General features: G+C 41.0%; 1 protein-coding gene across 3 annotated transcripts; it reads left to right on the top strand.

Annotated features, from left to right (window-relative positions):
- The first annotated feature begins 2,671 nt into the window (after positions 1 to 2,671).
- LOC124133537 (calcium-responsive transcription factor-like) lies at positions 2,672 to 16,866 on the top strand. Of its 3 annotated transcripts, XM_048383738.1 has the most exons (14): positions 3,409 to 3,717; positions 4,192 to 4,304; positions 4,652 to 4,862; positions 5,389 to 5,649; positions 6,099 to 6,256; positions 7,825 to 8,014; positions 9,040 to 9,151; positions 9,866 to 10,003; positions 11,087 to 11,293; positions 11,953 to 12,103; positions 12,916 to 13,084; positions 13,472 to 13,611; positions 14,301 to 14,667; positions 15,729 to 16,866. In XM_048383738.1, the coding sequence occupies exons 3-14, from the start codon at positions 4,679 to 4,681 to the stop codon at positions 15,779 to 15,781; spliced, it is 2,130 nt and encodes a 709-aa protein (XP_048239695.1). In that variant the 5' UTR covers positions 3,409 to 3,717; positions 4,192 to 4,304; positions 4,652 to 4,678; the 3' UTR covers positions 15,782 to 16,866. The 3 variants fall into 3 exon arrangements, with proteins under 3 accessions (XP_046353922.1, XP_048239695.1, XP_046353921.1); XM_046497966.2 differs by lacking the exons at positions 3,409 to 3,717; positions 4,192 to 4,304 and adding an exon at positions 2,672 to 2,760; XM_046497965.2 differs by lacking the exon at positions 3,409 to 3,717 and having other exon boundaries at positions 4,174 to 4,304.
- Positions 16,867 to 17,405: the final 539 nt, after the last annotated feature.

Below are 17,405 nucleotides of genomic sequence, written 5' to 3'. Positions count from 1 at the left end.
AACAATTCGCATTGTAGAGTTGCGTCCCTTAGGCGTACCAGAATCCCCTCAGTCCAGCGTAAGTTGTTCTCTATTACTCCTATGTTCGTGGGTTCGAATCTTATATTAGCCCACATTATGTTTCTTGGTCTGGAGGCACCATTCTCTATGGTTTTAAAAGACATAAATCATTTCGGGCTTGCCTGCCACGTTTAGCTGACACGCCGTGAAATAAATGACATAATGTTCAGATGACGTTAATTTGACGTTATTATACAGCGGTTATCTATCATACACTATATCAACCCGAGGGCCGAAGGCGTTATGAGGATCGAGGGTTGATGTGGGGTATGATATGAAACATGCCATATAATACCTTTTTAGCATATACCATAAAATCACCTATTTGCAAGTGAATGCAATACATTTTCGCCTTGTTTGGAAGTCATTATCACGGGAAAGCTAGCCGAGCGGACGAGCAGACCACGCACTAAGGGACGTAACTCCAAATTCTTACCCCGCGGACCGATATCGATCGCCCATTCAATATGCATTGACAAGCCATATCAGACCGGCAGGGTTGTAATACTGTCTGGTTATTATTATGACCGTCTCTATGTTGGCTATATCACACATGCAAAATACCTCATATTACTGCTAGGAATATGATAATCCAAATTAACCCACTCACTAACTCACAAAAATCACTGCGTATCTTCCCTCCGTGAATCTTCTCAAAATAAATAACACGTGGATAACAAACCAAAAAAGGTAATAATACCCGAATACGACTTGACACAAATCGCAGAAGGACATGTCAGAATTCATTCTACAAAGGCAGAATGTCAATCACAGAAATCACAGACGAAAATTCTCGTGAAGATTCCGGGTTAGAAATGGTCTTCAGCAACCCGCCATGCTTGTCGTAAGAGGCGACTAACGGGATCGGGTGGTCAGACTCGCTGACTTGGTTGATGCATGTCGTCGTATCCGCAAAGCGTATGTCGATGCTCTTGATTTTAGTCACTGGATTGTCGTGACTAGATTCGATTATTTACAGACCGCCGTCATATAGCTGGAATATTGCTGAGTGCGGCGTTAAAAAACAAACAAACAAAGCACAAACGAAAACTGATAGAACACGATCACAGCTCAATTTGAAGTAAAATTACTAAAACAATATTTAAAGATGAAACATTAAAAAGAATTTCTTTTCAAGCATGATTTAAAAAAAAATTGGTGTATCTGGGTACTGATTACAATTTTATTTGCGTCTCGCGCACGGCACTTCTGAGCCTGACTGACTGACTGATATAGAAGATTTAACGTGCGCTTTCCGACTGTAGCGTATTTCGCACACGGGCCTGGCCAGACCATTTAGTGTATTCCGAGAAGGGTGAAAGTAGTGTGTGCAACCCAAGAGGGGGCTTTTAGGGGTTGCTTAATTATATTGAATTTTTGGAATTTTTAAATTTGGAATAAATGCCGAGGTGGGTGGGGGAGGGAACTAAGGGAGCCGGGTGAGGTGGGTGTTTGTATGTTTATTGGATTTTGGATTGGTAGATTAATTAGTTTTTAGATGCGCTTAATTAGGTCTGTTTTGATTAGGAATACGCCTAGGGCCTTGAAGTTTTCTAGTTTATTTTGAGGGTTTAGTATTTCATCTAGAGTAGGAATCTTATTTAGATTGAGGGTGGTTTGTAGTGTGGTTCTGTGTGTTTTGTAGTGGGTGCAGTGGATGAGTGCGTGTTCTGTGGTTTCGGGTTGTTTGCAGTGGGGGCAGTTGCCTGTGGTGCGCCTTTTAAGTTTTTTTAGGTGGTTATTTAGGTTAGTGTGTCCTGTTTGGAGTTTTGTAATTGATCTGTGCCCCGACTTCCCTCTAAATATACCCCAAATCCCGCGTTACAAAGGGGGGGGGGGGGGGGGGGGAGGGGGGAGCGGCAGCAGCAGCAGCAGCCTCCTGACTCGGAATAACCAATGTGCAGTTTCTAATAAAAAAGAAATTATGAAAGTGGTAAACAATAGCCAGCGCGTGTAGTGAAACAATGTATTTTGTCTTCACCTTTTCTTTCCAAGATCACATTTGAAAAAAAATCTTGCGATTTAAGCATGTTTGCGTAATCATAAATTTATGACATAGCTCAAGGCCTATACGACATGTTGAATAGAAAATATACACACTAACATATTCTTATCCCGAATCCCGGATGGGACTCAACCCAAAACATTACTAGAATCTGTACTTTACTGACAAAGTGTAATCCCAAATATAACATAAGGGTTTCACTGAATAGCCTATTTAACAATATGGGTATATATTGGGCTAGTTTAATTCACTACATAGGTTTGGTGTCCAAAATTTAGAAACATATCATCCCAAGATTCAGATAACTAGCGAGCGATGAGAAGTTCGCGACTTGATGAAACGTTTGATGCATCGGAGTGTGATTCTCTGATAATTTACATTATTCATAACCATGGTGACTGTTTCCGATGTAAGCCAGGAAGAGTTATGTCCCATTAATGCACTGTGAAAGGAAATGTTCATTATTGTAAAGCGGAAGCTATTCATACTCACAATAAAGGCACTGGGGTAATGCCATTTAATTTTATCATAGAAACGATCACGCGGTCAGGAAAACGGTGGGGCTTAGCTGTGATAAAACGAATGGAATTTGTCATTTATTTCCTCGTAAGACGAGCGATATGACTTCGACGCATGCGCAATAGTTGTGCCTCATTCTGGACGCCATATTGAAGACGAGGTTGAACGATTTCGAGGTTTGTGACTCGTTTTGACAAATTTAGCACTTGTTCAAAATAGGCAGCTGGGACGGGGGGAGGTTTGAGGCCACGCTCGAGTACCCATTCAGTGCCTTGTCAGATGACATGGAGAGAAGATTACACACCAAAATAATCAATTAAACTTAAGTGTCATGGCCACACTATTATTTTACTAGATAGGAATATCTGGAAATAAGGAACACATATGATATTTTGAAGTCGCCGAGAATCTAAAACCTTCTACCGACAAACAATTTCCCTTGCCTGTTACCTCGAAATCTCTGTTTAGACTTTGTATTTATTCAAGACATGTGTATTGGAGAGAAAAAATAACAGCACTTTTCATGACGTATGTCTATTTGTATTTGCATATGATTACAGATGAGGAAATATATCGGAAGCTATGTTTTTTCTTACCAAAAACATCAACTGGATCCTAAATTCATCACACTCAAAAGAGTACTTTGAACGAAAATAACTTGAAACAATACATTAAAACAATGATGTAGATCTATCATGATCTATAGCTAATTGTTTTATGTTCAATTGAATGAAATATCAACATCATTTACTTGAATTCCATCATGTTGACCTATGTATAAAAAACCCAGTCTACTTTTTTTTCCTGTTTATATCAGAATCCAATATTAATATTTCATCAAATGGAAATTTAACACAAAAGAAAAAGGAATCATTGGGATTTAAACATATGTAGATCTACCTCAAAACTTACACTCATTTGGCAGAAAACTCAGTCATTACATACAACTCTCTCCAGATCGATATTAGATCTACAAGATATTTCACATTATTGATAATCATGATAATACTGTTTTTTAGTAAGTTCTTTTCATCTCTGCACAGATTAATGAAAATACAAAGAAAACAAATCTATTTCAGTATTCAGCATTATATTACAATTATCGGCAAAAAATCAGAATCAGAATAGTTAAGGTGAGCCAAAGTTCACAGTCTCACTGGCTTGAAAAACTGTAAATTGGAAAAAATGTCTTGAATTTGTTGCAGTTATCTGTTTACATAACTCTGTGTAAAAATGTAGACTTGTAAACAATTATTAGTCCATAACACAAATGGGACCACAAATGATGAAAATATTGAAACATTTCATGTACAAAAAGACCAATTCTGACGATAACAAAAACAAAGAATGTCCTTATGAGTGTTTGAAAGGACCTATGGGAATTCCTGGTAGAAATGTGAGCCCCTGGCAACCTGTTTTTCGGGTAGTCAGGCGAGGTAACTTGTTTGATTGCGTGTGATTGTATCCCATTGCATGGATCAGTGCTCACAACATCGACCACTGGTCAGTCAGATATAGATTCGATTATAGCTGGAATATGACTGAATGAGGCAGTATACAACAAACATAATTGATCTCAGTAGCCAACTTGTATATGTATCCTGTAGGCAATGTATCAAACACTTTCAACCAGTCATTCCAGAGGACTTGTATCCTGCACCAAAAGGTTACGACTGCCTATGTGGTCTAGGATAAAACATGGATTGGTTGTCAGCAGGAGGTGATTTTATGGATTGGGTGGTCGTGCTTGGTGAATTGGTTGATTGCGTGGTATATAAATCACTGGATTGTCTGGTCCGCAATCGATTATTTGCAGACTACCTTCATAATATCTGGAATGTTGCTGTGTGCAGCGTTAAACAACAAACTAATTGAATCATTTTTTAGTTGGCAGCATTATCATGGTTATGTTAAAAGTCTATCTGGAATATTTCTAAAAGCGGTGTAAAACCATACTCACTCACTCACTCACTAATAGAAATGCTCATAAAATGTAATTCAATTTGGCTCCAGATAAAACATGTAATACAATGCAATCTGATTTAGAAGATTTCTCATAATTTACAGAGCTACTGACCACTGTCAGTCACCACGATGACCAAAGACGATGGAGTGAGCTCCAGCTCCGACGTTGTCGTGGTTGGAATTCCTGTTGTCAGCAGCGGCAACATTGATGGTAGCATCATTGACCTCCCCCTCACAGCTATCTCAAAAGCGGAGATAAGTTCAGAGATTGACGTTGCTTCTGCAGGATTTGTTAACAATTCTTTTCTTGGCAGTGAGTTTGTTACTTTTTCTTCTTCATGTACTTTGTTAGATGGTATATCAAACAGCCTTGAAAGACTGTCCTTAGAGAACTAAAATGAAAACAGCAATTTTTGTAACCATGTTAAAATATTCTGACAATATTGGTTTGATCAGCATTATGCCATAAGGCTTGGTCATTGTATCCCAGTTGCATAAGTCGATGCTCATAATGTCGATCACTAGATTGTCTGGTCCAAACTCCAGAGGTGACTAACTGGATCGAGCGTCAGGCTCGCTAACTTGGTTGATGCATGTCATCATATCCCAGTTACATAGATCGATGCTCACGTTGTCAATCACAGGACTAAAGGGTCTAGACTAGATAATTGAAAGGCCACTGTTGTAATATTGCTGAGTGTGGTGTTAAGTACTGTGGTATTTGAATCATGGGATCTGTCAACATGCTCTAGTCTTTTCCTTTCAACATTAGGGTTATGACAAGGATCCTTTGACAGTTAACTTATATGCTAAACTTTCAGCTACTGCCGTTGTTTCAGGTGTTCGTACAGACAATGCAACCCTTCAGAGCCTCCTGGCTGCTCCGATAACCACCCCTCAGATACTGGCCAACCCAGACACCATACAGATCATCACGGTGCCCACTGCTGCCGACCTCATCACGACCTCGCAGCCAGATGGCGCTGGTAAAGTCTGGCAGGTCATCCCGAACATCAACAACCCTGAGATCGCCACCATCATCGCCGTCAGTGATCCTTCGGAGCTTCTCCAGCATATGCAAGTTAAGCCAGATACAACAGGTACAGATTGATCTGAAAAACAAAATATAGATACGCCCAGTGTGTTCCTGCGTCCTAAATAGTATATATTAGGAAACTGTTTTTTTTATAGAACCTATGTCTTTATACAGCAATGAATACAAACTTTACTTGTCATTTGCTCATATACTTGTTTCGTCATGCAATAAACTGGTTTGAGAGTATATTGCATTTGTGTGTAAAATAGCAGTAATATCCATGGAGTCGATTCTCTTTCTTAAGTTGCACAATCATACAATTTCTTATGTAATGCGAATAAAGCCTAAAGATGTATGTGTGTTTAAACATTTATTTCAGCTATCAGTGTTTTGAAAGTGGTAGTGGTGAAAAGTTGCCGTTTTATTGCTGTCAGTCTGTATGATCAGCAGTCATTGGAAAAACTCCATCACATATTTATAAATTCTGCAGTTTATAATGTTGATGTATTCCAGATGGCATGGGTCAGTTTGATGCCCAGTTTGTGACAACTGCTGACTCTGCAGGGGTCACCTGCTCCACCGACAACCTCCTCATGCCCCCTCCCCAGCCGCCACCCCAGGCCCTCCCCCCGGACTGTCCCACCTGGGCCGCAAGGTTGAAGAACTGTGAGGTAGGTCATCTAAACAGTGAGTTTCCTTAAACAGGTTTATATAGGCCTTCTTAGAGGTCATCTAAACAGTATGTTTCCTTAACCAGGGGTTGATAAAGGTCTTCTCAGAGGTCGATTGAACAGTATATGTCCTTAATCAGAGGTTTATATAGGCCTTCTCAGGGGTAATCTAAACAGTATATGTCTTTAACAAGGGATATATCTAGGCCTTCTCAGAGGTCATCTGAACAGTATATGTCCTTAACCAGAGGTTTATATAGGCTTTCTTAGAGGTCATCTGAACAGTATATGTCCTTAACCAGAGGTTTTGATATGCCTTCTCAGAGAGGTCATCTAAACAGTATATGTCCTTAACAAGGGATATATCTAGGCTTCTCAGAGGTCATTTGAACAGTATATGTCCTTAACCAGAGATATATATAGGCCTTCTCAGAGGTCAGCTAGACAGTATATGTCTTTAACAAGAAGTTTATATAAGCCTTCTTTATCTTCAATCTTCTGTCAACTGTTATATAGCTAGAATACTGTTGACAATTGTTGATCAGCATTCACTGTCTCCAACTGAGGGTAGGGGTAGCTTTGTGTTTAAAGTGATGGTAGTTTCCTACTGCTGTGGGAATTTCCAGACAGATTTTGTTCCTATGCATGCATATTGTGGCCGTGAAGATCTGGGGTAGAATAGGTCTTCAGCAACCCATGCTTACTAAAAGAGGCGACTATGCTTGTCCGGTGGTCAGGCTTTCTGACTTTGTTGATGCATGTCATCTTATCCCAATTGCGTGGATCGATGCTCATGATATCAATCACTGCATTGTCTGATCCAGGCTTGATTATTTACAGACCGCCATCATACAGCTGGAATATTGCTGAGTGTGGCGTTAAACAACAAACAAAACATGCTTGTTGCAAAAAAAAAGCTAAATCAGCATTCGGACTTGAAATTGAATAATGGTAAATAGACAAAATGGATATGGTTGTGTACAAGACCATTCAGCTTATGATATCTGGTACATCCTGCTAGAGATAATACCATAACATGTAATAATACCATAACACTGGGATTATTGCTTATTGTATTAACCAGTGTTAGACCTGGTCACAAGCCACTGGGGGGCACGGGGGCCCAGTCGTCAAAGTCGCCGCTATTTGCTGTGCAGAGTTGTGTCCCTTGGACACGCCAGAAACTTATGATTGTGGATTCGAATCCCGGTTTACCCGATTATGTGTCTAGGTTCGTCAGCACCATAGCCATGCTCTTGGGTTTCACCAAAGTGGTAAACGTCTGAGACCCGTATCACTTCAGACTTTCCTCCCACATTAAGCTGACATGCCGTGATATACCTGGAATACTGTTAAAAGTGGCGTTAAACCCAATTCACTCACAAGCCACTGTGCAAGGATGTTGACTGCTGTATTCCATTCATCAACATTTATACACTTGATATTGCTGTAAGCTTTTGGAAAGCCATCATATTCCTTTCTAACTAAAGCAATAATTAAGTAGAATAAAAAAAAAAGAGGCATAATCATTTTGACTGCAGTCAGATTCAGTGTGCATGACTTTCCAGAGAATCGGTGATTCCTACCGAGGCTACGTTGAGAGTGAGGTCGAACTTGACCTTCTGCTGACCTTCCACAAGCAGCAGACGCAGAGCTTCTGGGGCACCCGCCAGTCCCCGAGTCCAGCGAAGCCGTCCACCCGCCTCATGTGGAAGTCCCAGTATGTGCCCTTTGATGGCATCCCGTTTGTTAATGCAGGTATGTATGGTGCCAGGGATACCAAGTCTTACTCCACAGCAGAGAGCCTTCAGTGAGATGGCAGTAGTTTATGCTTCTTCAATTATCCTGGGTCCATGTCCTTTGTTTTTAATCTGGTTTCAGTGTTACAACATCAGTGTTGACTTTCACATTGTGTGAGTTCATTGGAGTATGAACCTTCATAGAGTGAGGGTGAAACTGTATGAACATCGGAGCTGCGACGACTTTTATACAATGTATTTCGACCGGACCAGACAATGGAATGAACTTAACTGAGAATTCGAAACATGTGTTCGACTGTAGTCTTAGAATCTGTGATGGAACCTCTGTGATACTACACACAGTACATTGAAGAAGAATTTCTATACCTGTTAAAAAGCATTGAACATGATTTTGTTTTTGCAGTAGACCATGTAGACTGTGGAGACATGATAGAAACATTTGAACAAGTTAAAATTATGATGCTTTTTTACTCTTAAGTATCATTTGCCTGTATGAAAAACATTTGAACCTCCTACTCCTAGTTTGAATTTTTGCTCTCAGCATTATTTTCAATAGATTTTAGTGTTATTATCATGATTTTGTTGGCTATTGTCATTGTTGATTATAAGCTGATCATACTAGACCAAATAGAATTTTACTAGACTATGGTTTCAGACCAGTGACTATAGTTTCAGACTGCGATATGCATACTCTTGTATGAGAGTATGATGTACTGGTATCATGTGTGAGTCATATTGCTTGTATAACCAGTCTGCGACTTTAACCACAAGTTCAAAGCCCAAGTCTAGTAAAATTCTTGTAAGCACAGCTAGTATCCATCTAACAGTAACATCAAGATCAACATTAAATGTTGCTTATAGCCACATTCAGGTTAGTATACTCAAAGGTATTTTTGCACAGACTGTATAACTATAACTATATTCACGACACAATGACTTCAGGTCAAAGCTTCAAGTTTAGGTCCCTGGCATGTCGCCCACTGGTGTAAGGGGAGGTAATCACTGTACTGTCTGTGATTGCAGGGAGTCGAGCTGTGGTGCAGGAGTGTCAGTATGGACCGAGACGGAAGGGGAACCCCAAGAAGCAGCTGGACATCCCCATCAAGGGGGAGTACAGGCAGACATGTCCTGCAAGGTAAACATGGACACTGTTCTTCCACAGTACAATCTACAGTTATGGCAACACACAGAGAACTTTATTCAAGATGCGTGCTCAACTTCTTTCGGAGTATTTGAACTTTTTCGAAGATAGCTATTTTAAAAATTTGATGAATTATATAAATGTGGCTAAAATGAGTGATTTGTTTTACTTCAAATGGGCAAGTTTTGGTTTGGTTTGTTGTTTAATGCCGCACTCAGCAATATTCAAGCCATATGATGGTGGTCTGTAAATAATCAAGTCTGGACCAGACAGTCCAGTGATTGACATCATGAGCATCGATCCACGCAATTGGGATACGATGACATGCATCAACCAAGTCAGTGAGTCTGACCACCCGATCCCTCAAATGGGCAAGTCAATGACCCAGTTGACCTTTTATCATATGTTTGTACTGTTTTTATCTATGAAAATCAGACTTGCTCATGTTTAAATATTAGACGTTTCCAGAAAACCTCTAATATCACCTGTAACATTTGTTCCTGATCTATGCATTATGTTGTCATAAGTCCTAAACATGCATATGTTCAGATGAGCAAAGCCGTTCTCATTTATATGAACACATCTGATAACTTTCAAAACAAGTTTGAGCAATGTTTCTAATTTCTCAAATAGTGGATATCCTGTTGACCAAAAAGGGCCCTTGTCCTACCTTGTCCTTTATTTAAGTCCAATACATCTGTGTTTCAGAATATACATCAAGAAAGTGAGAAAGTTCCCCGAGTTTTATGTATCAACAACACTAGATAAGAAATCCTTAAAGATTGCCATGGACAAAGCATTTCAAGACCTGAAAGACAGGGGCGTCGACGGCTGGGGGCAGGAGAGGTAATATATATATATATGTTACCAGTCAGTATTATGTATATCTTGATAATCATTAGGCCTTTTGATTAAATATGGGAGTGGGGCACGTTGCCCCAGTACTCAAGGCATCACAATTCTGTTGCCAGAAACCCATTATCATGATGATTGTGGCTTGGAATCACAGTTTCTAGGTTGACCAGCACCATACCCATGCTTGTGGGTAGCACCAAAGTGGTAAACATCTGTTGTGATCACACTTTTTCTTGTTTAGGGAAAGGAAATGGTCAACCAAAATGTCTTGCTGCAAATGAATTCGGTAAAAAAAGTCTCCTCATTGTTTTAAAAAAATACCATAGACTTGACATGTTGGACCATGTTGACCCAAGACAGAAAGTTTAAACGTGATAAATAGAACACCCAAAGTGCTCAATGAAAATGATTGCTTTTGAGTTATTACTCAATGGCTAATGTTTCTGAAGCACTGTTGGTCTCTCAGCTCCCATAGTACTCATATTAGTTTTTTTGTTAACGTAGCACTCCGTAATATTCCTGCTATGTGATGGCGAATTATCAAGTTTGGACCAGACAATCCAGTGATTGATATCATGACCATCCATCTGTGGGGGAGCATGGGTGGCCCAGTGGTCTAAGGCGATACGCTGTGCAGTGTTGTGTCCCTTGGGAAAGCCAGAAACCTATGATTGTGGGTTCAAATCCCGGTTCGCCACGATTATGTTTCTAGGTCTGTCAGCACCATACCTGTGCTCGTGGGTTTCACCGAAGTGGTAAACGTCTGATACCTGCATCACTTTGTGCTTTCCTGCCACATTAAGCTGACACACAGTGATGTAACTGGAATAATGTTAAAAGTGGCATTAAACCCAACTCACTCTCTCACCCCACCCATCTATGCTAGTGGGATATGATGACATGCATCAACCAAGTAAGCGAGCCTGACCACTCAATCCCGTTAGTCGCCTCTTACAACAAGCATGGGTTGCTGATGACCTATTCTATCCCTGATCTTCATGGAGGAACTCCCACATTAGACATTGTTAGACCCAGTGAACCGCTGCTCACTCCTGTGTTTGTGTGTGTCTTCAGATACTATGTCCAGCTCCCGACGGAGAAAGCTCACGAATTCCATGAAGATGTTCCCCAGCCCCCCAAGTTGATGATTACCCCGGCCAAGTTAGAGTTTGACGACACCGACTGTGGCGAGCAGCGGCTACACCCTCGGGTCGTGCAGAAAATACGAGAGATGGTCTCGGCAGGAGAAACTAGAGTCTACGCCATACGCAAACAACTAAGGTACTGACCTTTACACGCTTGATGGTGATTGGAGAGTGAACAGGGCTTTGATTTTGTTGAAATTTTTATTGTTTCCAGAGTTGTAGAGTAATACAGTATTCCCTCAAAACATATTTCGGATTGCAATAGAATGACACAATACACTCTTTAAAAATTTAAAGGTTTGGAAACAAACATTGTCACGTTATATATTGTTGTTAAGAGTTGTACTCAGCAAAATTCCTTCTGTGTGAAGTAAATATTCCATGAAGTCTGGACCAGATAAACCAGTGACTGTTATTGTAAGGGTTGTGTTTGTGAACACTATTAATAGTAAGGGTTTTTCCCTGGCTCGAACTAGCTCCCATGGTCAATTGTTACGTCGGATCTGACGCCATGTGTGTTCTATGTAGTCTGCCTACTCTCAGCGCATGGCAAACACCATGATAAAAAGACGCTTTTGAAGTAATTAAACTGTGTTGACCGTACACGTAGTTAGTCCTTCCGGCAGCAGCTGGGGTCTCCTTTGGTTCTGTAGCAAGAACATGACAGCAACATCCCACACTATCAGGGTACAATGACAGCAATCGACTGAGCCGCCAAGTGTTGAACAACACTCACTCCCTTTACTGTCTACCAAATGTCTGCATTGGTATTAATGAGAGCTGTTGTACACGCAGGGTGTTTGTGGTGAAGGAGTTGTGTCACGGGGGAGAAACTCCAGAACGCCATGATCTCACCTTGTTCCCGACTGTCAACGATCTCAAGAATCACATTCATCAAGCTCTCAAAGACATCGAAAATGGCTCTCTACCACTCACGGCTTCAACTGTAAGTAGCTGAGATGCCAGCCAACTTGAATACTATTCCTTGATTGTGTCTCACTTGAACTGACAGTTCACATGGAAGGTTTAGCAACAGCATCAGCTACAGTAATGATTGTGTTCTTCAAGGATGTGATTTGATGCCGCACCATGTCTTTTCTCAATTTTGAAAGTATTTAGCATGTTCAAAGAGGTGGGGGTGGTAGCACAGTCATATTGTTTGTTAAGCATGGAGGAAATAGTTGTGTTGTTTCTTTTTACATTTCCTGAGATATTGCCAGACTAATATAAAGTGACTTTGTCACAGATTTAAGATGAGTTGTGACAACAATCTTTGCATGTCAGATTTTGAAATTGCTTCACTTTTTCTTTTTTGGTTTCAAATTTGAATAAGGCAAAATCAATGCAACCTTTTCCGCAGAATTTTCTACAAGATATTTGGTCTTTCACATTTTTTAATTGTTCTTTGCTCAATGTATACTTTTATCTTTGTGATTTGTGGCAGTTAGACATGTTAAGGCTGCATCTGCTCATAATGGTAGCTTTGTGTGACCCGGTTACTGTATAGAGCTGAGAGGGGCGGTCGGGTAGCCTAGTGGTTAAAGCCTTTGCTCGTCACGCCGAAGACCTGGGTTTGATTCCCGACATGGATACGATGTGTGAAACCCATTTCTGGTGTCCCCCGCCGTGATATTACTGGAATATTGCTAAAAGTAAAAGCGGTGTAAAACCATACTCAGTCAGTCAGTATAGAGCTGATGCTGAGAATGTGCTCAGTTACTGCTATTTATGATGGCCTAATGATTCTTCCATTATCAGGTGAATGTCGAAATAATCACCAACCAGGATGGAACATCCACATCATCACTGGACCCTCACGGGGAGCTGCAGTCCTTTGACCCCTCCATACTGTCTGGGGTAGCACCTGGAGAGGATGGGCCCATGCCAGAGACTGTCACTGTCACCCTCACACAGAACCCTGGAGAAGGTAGGTCACACACAACATGGGGATGTAGCAGCGTTAGAAATTGGCACTTGTCCTGTAGTCCTTACCAAACTGCCCAATAGTAAAGGTATCCTAAGGACTAGTCACAATTGGCCCATTTTAAGGGGTTTTGCTATATGTTATCATTATAAGGACTATTGGACAAAAACTGTTAGTTTCTAACCCTGTGTAGGTCAGCCTCACAGAGAAACCTCGGGAAATAGGTCAAGTTTCAGTTGAAATGATTGTCTGAAGTTTGTATGGAGTGTGTTTACAATCAGGTGCTCTCCATAGTTACCAATTCTGTGAATGAATGTAATGAACCCCACCAGATTTCAGGTTATGGGTTCAAAGTGTGGACATTTGACAACCTTGATGAATGTTCTGTAGATGGCCACCACATCATATCTCGCATCGAGACCCACCTGAGCGACGGCACCACCCAAGTGAGCACCACCCTCACCCCGGAGACGGCCCAGCTACTGTCCCGCCTACACCCGGGGATGTTCCCAGCCGGCAGTCTGCTACAGGTGAGGAAGAGAGGGGAGACACTTGTACTTTCCAGCTCACGGATTTGACCAACCAGAGCCAAAACTTCCAATCATCAGTTACACTAAAGATAGTGTTAAGTTATTTCTATTTGCTGAATGCTCCATTTTAGATGCCTTGCTTTTGCTTCAGATGAAGCAAATGCTTAATCGGGAGATGAGTCTGTATTTGCAAAGTAATTGTCCTTCTCCAGTAAACCTCCCTGACCAACTTCTAGACCAGTCTGAAAGTAATGTTTACTTTACTTATCTTTACTAAGGGCCCCTACCAAGACCGAATATAAACGTGACAGTAGCTCATGGCAGCATAGAACGAGTATATGATCGCCTCATAATTATTATAAGAATAGTTTTAGTTTCACAGACGTTTGACCTAAATTTGTTCACTACTGCTCAATCTCTGAAAACAAATTTTACTCATTGTATATGGTTTTAACATGTTTAATAAACATTCCTTTGAATTTTCTAAGCACTCAGTGCGATTATTACAGCAAATACGGATTATTACAGTGAATTGAATTGTTCTGGACAAAATTTACGAACAAATGTTTTTTGCATGCCTAGATTTCAACATTTCTATCAGGTGATCCAGGTGTCCCCTGCTGGAATATTGCTGGAATATTGCAAAAAGCAGAGTAAAACCAACCACACTCACTTGCTCCATATTTCAGCTCTCGCCGATGCAAGGACCCACCACTGCACAGGAGATGGGGTCCTCACAGGACATCGTCGTCGGCAGTGCCATGGGAGATGATGCAGAGCAGAATTGTGATGATATGGAGACCTCCCAGAATGCCGATGCACTTGACGGGACAACCCCGCTACATATCGTTGACACTCAGATCATACATAATGATGATTGTGATGATGAAGATGAAGGTGAAGACATGGGGAATGTGGACACTTCACTGGAGCAGGCACACATGAATCACACTCAGATGCACCAGACACACATTGATCAGGACGACCTTGATCAGGCTCAGATGGCTCAGGCACACCTGGAGCAGACACACATGATAGCAGTGTCTTCCATGGAAGGTAGTTGTTCAACTCATTTGCCATTGAAATACGAATGCCTGTCAGAGGGTCAGCAATATAGCAATCGGTGAAAAAGGCAATCGTGACGATGGTTCATTGTGTATTTGGCTCTCGTGGCCTAACAAGCTGTGTGGCCAATTTACAATGACTAACAATAACAATAATCTTTCATGTTTGATCATGTTGATTGTTGATGATGATGCAGTTTTTCAAATTCAATGCTTTGACCGCTTTGACCCATGCACCAATGTTCTCTTTCTGTTACATTGGTTCAACTTTCTACTTGAAATGAGGGCATGTGTGACCCAATTGTGTAAAGGTTCACAAGTCACTGTACAGTTGCCTCCCTTAGTCACCCCAGAATCCGACTCCCTACATTGCCCTGATTATGATTCTTGGTCTGAAACATCTAGGGCTGCATCGCTTCAGTTATTTGTTCTGACATTTCAGGTCTAACTGATGGAGGGGCAAGAAGTAGCCATTAAATGTCGCAACAAACAATGAAGTAGTTATCATCCATATACATTTAATGTCTTCATGTTCTTCCAAATGCCTTTCAAAGACAAAGAGTTAAAAAGGGGCGGTGGGGTGGCCTAGTGGTCAAAGCGTTCACTTGTCATGCCAAAAACCCAGGTTCGATTCCCGACATGGGTACAATGTGTGAAGCCCATTTCTGGTGTCCCCCCGCTGGGATATTGCTGGAATATTGCTAAAAGCGGCGTCAATCCATACTCACTCATTTTTACTCACTCGTCAAGCTGAAGACCTGGGTTCGATTCCCGACATGGGTACAAATACTACAATGGTGCTCCTCGCCGTGATATTGCTGGAATATTGCTAAAAGCGGCATTAAACCATACTCAGTCAGTCTGTCAAAAAGTTAAAGGCACACTTTGAATTAATTGCATGTATTTCCCACAATTCAAAGCAATTGCACATTAAGCATGGTGTTTAGCGCAATGCAATAAATTTCATTGTAGTTTTAACTTTTTTTTATATTTTCTGGAATTGAAATGTGACAGATTGAACCGGGTATCATGTGAATATTGCTTGTGTTTCAGATGAGCATGGATTGGTGCATCTGACAACAGCTACCTCTCACCCTGGTATCTGACTATATGGCTGAGACCTTGTCAGCATGTCTCAAGTGTGGCCAATGTGTTGTCGGCATATTTCACTAACCCTGCCTCAGTGTGTGTTTGAGGTCTTGTCTTTTATTAATATCTCACTGTGGTTGAGATTGATATCCCACTATGTGGCTAAGATGTTGTTAAGATGTTTAACTATGTGGTCATCATGTCTAAATTTTGTTGGCAAGATCTTGTCACTGTATTGCACATGTACATGAGATCAAGATATCTCACATATGGCTGAGATCTTGTCTTCATCACTCACTATCTCACCGAGACGTCAGCATATCTCACATGTGGTTAAGATCTTGTCAACATATCTCACATGTGGCTGAGATCTTGTCAACATATCTCACATGTGGCTGAGATCTTGTCAACATATCTCACATGTGGCTGAGATCTTGTCAACATATCTCACACGTGCTGATATCATGTCTTCATCACTCACTATCTCGCCGAGACTTCAACATGTCTCACATGTGGTTGAGATCTTGTCAACATATCTCACATGTGGCTGAGATCTTGTCAATGTATCTCACACGTGGCTGATATCATGTCAATGTATCTCACACATGGCTGAGATCTTGTCAACATATCTCACATGTGGTTGAGATCTTGTCAACATATCTCACACATGGCTGAGATCTTGTCAACGTATCTCACACGTGGCTGATATCATGTCAATGTATCTCACACATGGCTGAGATCTTGTCAACATATCTCATGTGGCTGAGATCTTGTCAACATACCTCACATGTGGCTGAGATCATGTCAACCTTTTTCACATATGACTGAGATCTTGTCTTCATCACTCACTATCTCACCGAGACGTCAACATATCGCACAATGTGGCTGAAACAATGTCAACATATCTCACATGTGGCTGAGATCTTATCTTCATCACTCACTATCTCACCAAGATGTCAACATATCGCACAATGTGGCGAGATCATGTCAACATATCTCACTGTATTTCACCGAGACGTCTGCATTCTTCACCCTGCGGCTGACTATCACTGTGATTGCGCTGACTCTGCTGTGTATGGCTGGGGAACTGACTACATGATTTCCCACATATCGTCTGGCATGCAGCATCGTCTCACAAACAGGTGCTTGTTGTGACCACATGCACAGTCTGGAAGCGCTGTAGACTCTGATCATATGTAACATACCTGTAACATACCATACGCACTAGACATCTTCAGGTTTAGAAATGAACATCAGTTAGCTATTCGGAGACTTATAATTCAGGACCGACTTGTGACATTTCCTTGTGCACTACCACCTTTTTCATTAGGAGCAGCAACGTCGTAATATAACTGGAATACTGTTAAAAGTGGCGTTAAACAAAACTCACTCAATTCATTAGGAGCATGGCAACTCTTTTTGGGACTAGTGGAAAAATAAAAAATTCTAATCCTGAAAATGTGAGACATGTAAGCACCTTGCAGCCAGTTTGTGACAATCAGTGAATCAACATCCACTGCATTTGATTTCCAAAGGTTAACTATTATGATGATGTTGCGCTGTTTTGACTGGCCATTGTGACCCAAATTTAAATACAGTATTCAACATAATAAGCCCCCAGGGCGATATTTGCTAATATAT

This window comes from Haliotis rufescens, unplaced genomic scaffold, assembly GCF_023055435.1.
Source record: "Haliotis rufescens isolate VD_foot unplaced genomic scaffold, xgHalRufe1.0.p SCAF_5, whole genome shotgun sequence".
In the NCBI taxonomy this organism is placed as follows: domain Eukaryota; kingdom Metazoa; phylum Mollusca; class Gastropoda; order Lepetellida; family Haliotidae; genus Haliotis; species Haliotis rufescens.
Note: the sequence above shows the minus strand (reverse complement) of the source record. Positions and strands in the feature narration are given on the sequence as shown.

What these genes read in the sequence shown, in the direction of transcription:
- LOC124133537 (XM_046497966.2), top strand. Translation starts at nt 4,679, where the DNA reads ATGACCAAAGACGATGGAGTGAGCTCCAGCTCCGACGTTGTCGTGGTT. An exon ending in CAAGGTTGAAGAACTGTGAG is followed by an intron (nt 6,257 to 7,824) that starts GTAGGTCATCTA and finishes ATGACTTTCCAG; the next exon opens with AGAATCGGTGATTCCTACCG. An exon ending in TACCACTCACGGCTTCAACT is followed by an intron (nt 12,104 to 12,915) that starts GTAAGTAGCTGA and finishes TTCCATTATCAG; the next exon opens with GTGAATGTCGAAATAATCAC.